The 5,580-nt window shown below is 40.4% G+C and overlaps 1 protein-coding gene across 2 annotated transcripts; it reads left to right on the top strand.

Moving 5' to 3' along the window:
- The first annotated feature begins 310 nt into the window (after positions 1-310).
- LOC117534307 (phosphatidate cytidylyltransferase 2-like) lies at positions 311-5,133 on the top strand. 2 transcript variants are annotated; one of them, XR_004567173.1, is made up of 5 exons: positions 311-998; positions 1,388-1,503; positions 1,635-1,738; positions 2,599-2,928; positions 3,528-5,133. XR_004567173.1 is itself a non-coding variant. In XM_034198515.1 (4 exons), exons 1-4 carry the CDS (start codon positions 995-997, stop codon positions 2,732-2,734), a joined length of 360 nt encoding a protein of 119 aa, XP_034054406.1. In that variant the 5' UTR covers positions 311-994; the 3' UTR covers positions 2,735-5,133. The 2 variants fall into 2 exon arrangements, 1 of the variants encoding a protein (XP_034054406.1); XM_034198515.1 differs by having other exon boundaries at positions 2,599-5,133.
- Positions 5,134-5,580: the final 447 nt, after the last annotated feature.

Genomic DNA, 5,580 nt, shown 5'->3' on the forward strand with positions numbered 1-5,580 from the left:
GAGTAATTCGCATATATAGCAAGACCAGAGATTGTCCTGAACATTTTGATATTGAACACATGGGGTGCCATGTTAGAAGAAATACATTTAAAAGGTGATTTAAGAAAACATCTAAAAATCGAGAAAATACCCTTAGACTCCAGAGGGTTAAGAATGGTAAAACTGCGCCCCCTGGGTTGTCATTCCTAAATTATGAATGACAGCTTGTGGAAAGTTTGCTAGACTACTGGTTGCATGGCAACTAGGCATCTCGCGAGTTGCGGTAATTGGTTAGTACAATAAAGAAAGGATTTGTTTTGGAATTATTTTGTGTTCCGTTTTTTCTTGGGCGGCCCTCAATCCAATATTGGGTACCTAAATTGGCCCTCACTCATCAAAACTTTGAGAACCCCTGCTTTAGCTGCTCCATTAACACAAGTGTAATTCACTGGAGAGACAAGAGATAGTGGATGGATCCAGAGGAGAACCAGAAGATAGTCTGTATAGAGCCTTTGGTTTCTGAAAATGATCAGGGATAGAGCTAGAAAAAAACTCCAAAAACCTGAATAGAGCTAGAAGATAGCCAGTACAGAGCCAAGAAAGACCCAGTAGAAAGAAAGGAAGGAGCCAAAAGAGTTTGTATTTTTTTAATATTCAAGCTCTTCTCTTAAGGTATTAGAACTTCCTATCTCAACATGTATCCTTTTATTCCAATAAAAAAAAACTTACATTTTTGCAGCCAATTATTGAGATTGTTTCACAGCATTATCTTACATATTTAGACCTTTTTCTTGATATATAGATTACATAGGATGAACAGCACGATCCAGTCAATCCATGTTCTGCACTGTTATTGTTAGTAAGAAAACCTCAGTTGTAAATTAACAAGAACGAAACTGTGATAGTTTTTGAAGCTTGTTCTCCCCCAGCTCTCCTACGTGATGTCCGGCTGGCGTTACTTTGTCTGCCCGGTGGAGTTCTACACCCTGCCCTCCATCCTGGAGTCCTTCACCGGATGGGTAAGACTCTCCTGACCTTCATCTGTCCTTCCTGTTTTCTGGCATCAAAAGTCATATAAACATGAATGTAACTATGAAACAATAAAATCACTTTATTGCAAATCCAGTATGCCAAAAAACAAGAGGGATCCATAATATTTGTAGAAGAATGTATTTGTGGCGCAACCTAGACCTACCTTGTTTCTAGAGTACACATTAACAGAACCAAAGTCCCGTTTAACACCAGGTTTTTATCATACGTTTCAACCTCATCATATTTTTCTCAGCCAGGTTTAATTCTGATACTAAAAGCCTGGGGATGCAAGTCCTATTTTAGCCAAGTAACTAGTGTAGTTTGATTGAACTGCTGGTCTCTGTTTCAGTCTGACACATGTTCCTTGTCACCGCAGACCACGGTGTGTCTGTATCCGTTCCAGATCCACAGCATCGCTCTCTCCTCCTTCGCCTCCATCATGGGACCCTAGGATTCTTCGCCAGCGGCTTCAAGAGCGGCTTCAAGATCAAAGTAGGGATTTCTGACACGTTTGTTTACTTCAAAACAATACAACTATCCCTTTATTGTCTGTTGTCTTTGCTCCATGTATATTATATTCATAGCAGCAGTCTGATCACATGTACTGTTGTTTGTTCTTCCAGAATTTTGCCAACACGATCCCGGGTCACGATGGCATTATGGACCGGTTCGACTGCCAGTACCTCATGGCGACATTTGTTAAAGTCTACATTGCCAGCTTCATCAGGTAAACACACAGCTATGGTTTGTTCATATGTTGTATAACCTAATCAGCAATGTACAGTGACAGTGAAGAAATTCATCATCAAAGTTAGTGGTTATTTTTTTATTTCCGACTGTTAGAGAAAGCATTTTATTTCTTGAAGAAAGCAAACTGTCGGTTGAATCATTAAATTAGCTAGCTTGCTAATAACCATTAAGTTATCTCTGTATCTTGAGTTGTTGTATGTCTTCCTCTGACACTGAATAAATATACAAACATGAAACTAAAGTATGAAAACTGAATTTAGTTTGAGACTTTTCAGTATTGGTGAATATCGCTGAAGGGTGCCTTTGAGACTTCATGATTACTGAAAAAAAATATTTTAAATGTAACTTCATATTGAGTTTACGATGTTGATCAGGCTGTAAAAATACTATGTAGTCAAGCTCCAGCACTTTTTATAAACGAACTCAAAGCAGATATAGCACGTGGTTCCAGCTTGAACCCTCAGAAAAGGAGCCCTCAAGTTTAACATGTTCATATTTTTTGTTTCAAATATTTTCATTGAGAAGAAGCATACAAGTGTTAGCAATGGTACAGACTTCTTTTCAACATAGAAGACAAACAGAACAGCCAACAAGAGATAACAAAGACAGAACATAGCATGACAGCAATACTATACTTAATGACATACATCGTCATAGTGGGAAAGAACATACAAAATAGTATATATAATACAAATAAATAAATAAACTTAAAGGCTATGTTCATATTTTTCGTATTTATTTGTTTACCGCCCATCAATTTATTTGGGATCGATGGTGAGATTTGACGGTTCTAATCTTAGTAATTCCCCTCCCTAATTATCTCCCCTCTCCTCTCAGGGGCCCGGACCCCAGCAAGGTGATCCAGCAGCTCCTGGCGCTGCGCATCGACCAGCAGCTCCACATCTTCAACTCCCTGAAGGCTCACCTGACGGAGAAGGGTTTCCTGCCGGCGCTGGAGGACGTCATGGCCTAGAGCCCCTCACCCACTGTGGCTCACCCTGAGGGGGAGGAGAGAGAGGAGGGCAGCACCCCGAGGACCCCCTGCTGACCCGGGACGCTGGCAGTGATTTGTGTGTGAGCGAAAAACACATCAGAGAAAAAAGAAAAACGACAAAAAACGTCAGCTTTTGTTCATTCCACGTCATTTGGTTTGGGAGTCCAGTGTTTGTGAGTTACTGTACTGTTACACATTTCTGTTATAGACGACTTGTATTACCACTGTTGGTCAGATAGACATTTCTACCTGGATATCCTCTATATACCTATTAATGTGTGTTTTTCAGTTTGAATGCACTGCTCTCAACACTCGCTGTACTGTATTGTTACCCCCCCTTACATAGCACTCCCCTATCCTGCGGCCTGCCCCAGGGTTCTGTTTTAGTCCCCCTTCTTTTTGCCCTGTACATGCTTCCATTGGGCCACTTAATTAGCCAATTTGAAGGTGTCTCGTATCACTGTTACGCAGATGATATCCAGATATACTTCTCCTTCAAACCTGTCAAAATGGAAAAAGTAAACACCCTCATCACATGTCTGTCTGCAATTGAGGAGTGGATGTCAAGCAACGTCCTACAGCTTAATGCATCAAAAACGGAAGTCTTGATCTTTTCGGCTGATAACATCGCCTCTAAGGTAGCAAGCCACCTGGGTTCATTCAGTGGTAACATAAGGGCAAACATAAAAAACCTTGGTGTTACCTTCGATCAGTCTATGCTACTAGACAAACACATAAAACTTCTGACCCGTACCTGTTTTTTCCATCTCAGGAACATTGCCAAGCTCAGGGGCTTTCTATCCAATGCAGAACTGGAGATGGCTATCCATGCCTTTATTTCATCCCGGCTTGATTATTGTAATGCTCTGTTCTCCTGACTCAACAAAACATCAATAAACCGGTTACAACAGATCCAAAATGCTGCAGCCAGATTGCTGACTCGGTCCAAAAAAATATGCCACATCACTCCGATCCTTTCTGCCCTGCACTGGCTCCCTGTCCATCTCAGAACCCAATTCAAAGTACTGGTCTTCACATATAGAGCTGTCCATGGCCAAGCCCCAGCCTACATCAATGACCTTATCCACCCGCACATCACAACCCGGGCCCTGAGGTCCTCTGAGCAAGGCCTCCTAAGGGTGCCCCGAACCAGGCTAAAGACTAAGGGTGACCGTGCCTTTGAGGTGGTGGCCCCAAGGCTTTGGAACAAACTCCCCCAGATAATAAAAACCTCGGCCTCAATAGAGATGTTTAAGGGGCAGTTAAAGACACACCTGTTCCGACAGGCCTTTGGGTCGTCGGAGGAGGTGAGTTAGTGGCTGTCTTTATTTTATTGGTGTTTTGTCGTATGTTTTATCCTATGTATTACCTGCTGCTATTTTATGCCTTTTATTCTACATTTTATAGTTTTACTTTGAATTGTGTCCTGTGTACTGTACTGTAAAGCACTTTGTACATCCGTGTTGAGAAGGGTGCTATATAAATAAAGTTTTACTTACTTACTTACTTACTCAAGAACAAGATCTGAGTACTTCTACTTTTACTCAAGTACAAGATCTGAGTACTTCTACTCTCAACACTCCCTGTACTGTATTGTTACCCCCCCTCCTCCTCCACAGATTCTAAGTTTTTCTGTCGTGATTGTTTATATTTATACATAGATATTTTTTATATTTGTTCTATTATATCTAAATGTTGTGTTTTATTCAGACTGAATTCACCTTTGCCATTCGCCACGTGCATTTATATGTGAGTTTGTGTCTGTTTTTCCTGTGTTTTCGGTGCCATTCATCATTTAGTAAAAGAGCCATTGACATAATTTCATCATGTATTAACACAAAATAATGTCCTGAGAAGAATAGCTAAGTTACCCTGAAGCGTTTGACAGGATCAGTTACAGATACAATCCTCCATATAAGAATAGTGTTTTATGTTGAAGGAGACTGACACCAGCACCCTCTCAGAATAGTGGTCAATCATTTGCAGAAAAGCTCTCAGAATACAATCATGATTTTGTTGAATTGGCTTATTCTCTGTGACATAGATTTAATCTCTGACAACGAGCTGTTTTACCACATGTTTTGTAAGGTGGTGGGATTGTTGCATCTGTTTGTTACATTGGTAGAAACAATAATGGTTTCTACACTGCCAATATCTGCTTCTTTGTGCTGTAATGTTAGCAGCTTCAGGGCAGAAATACAGATTATATACAGAATGTGTTTATCACTGGTGGACCTGTGTGTGTGACGGCAGCTGTGCCAGATGTGACCTGATTGCCAATTCAAGGTGTTTTTCAGAAAGGACCCTTTGATATTTATACCAGTGGAAAATGTTGGCTTAATTTGGTGGTTCAAATATAAAAAATTCTCTAATGTTGAGTTCATTTTGTTTTGTTTTCTTAAGGGGAAGCGCCCCAGGTAAAAATGTCCGTATGATGTCCGTATGACTTTTTGTTGATATTGATAAAGGAAGGGAAAGCAGGTTTGGCTTGTGCTTCAAACTTCCAAAAAGTCCAACAACTGGTACAACGTAATATTGCTAAATTCATCAACAAATGGTCACATCTTTCTGGGTTATTTTGGGAACAAACATCTGTATTCAGTGTACGTGGGTCCCACTCTGGTTGGATACAGATAAAGGCTCTTATATTACATTACATTACATTGCATTTGGCTGACACTTTTATCCAAAGCGACTTACATTCGACCAGGAAGACACAACCTTGAAGAAAACAGAATCATATAAGTACATCAGGTTTCATAGAGCCAAACATTTCAAGTGCTACTCAACTGGCTTTAGGTAAGCCAGTCCTTTATTAGTATAAA

The sequence above is a fragment of the Gymnodraco acuticeps genome, unplaced genomic scaffold (assembly GCF_902827175.1).
Source record: "Gymnodraco acuticeps unplaced genomic scaffold, fGymAcu1.1, whole genome shotgun sequence".
NCBI lineage: Eukaryota > Metazoa > Chordata > Actinopteri > Perciformes > Bathydraconidae > Gymnodraco > Gymnodraco acuticeps.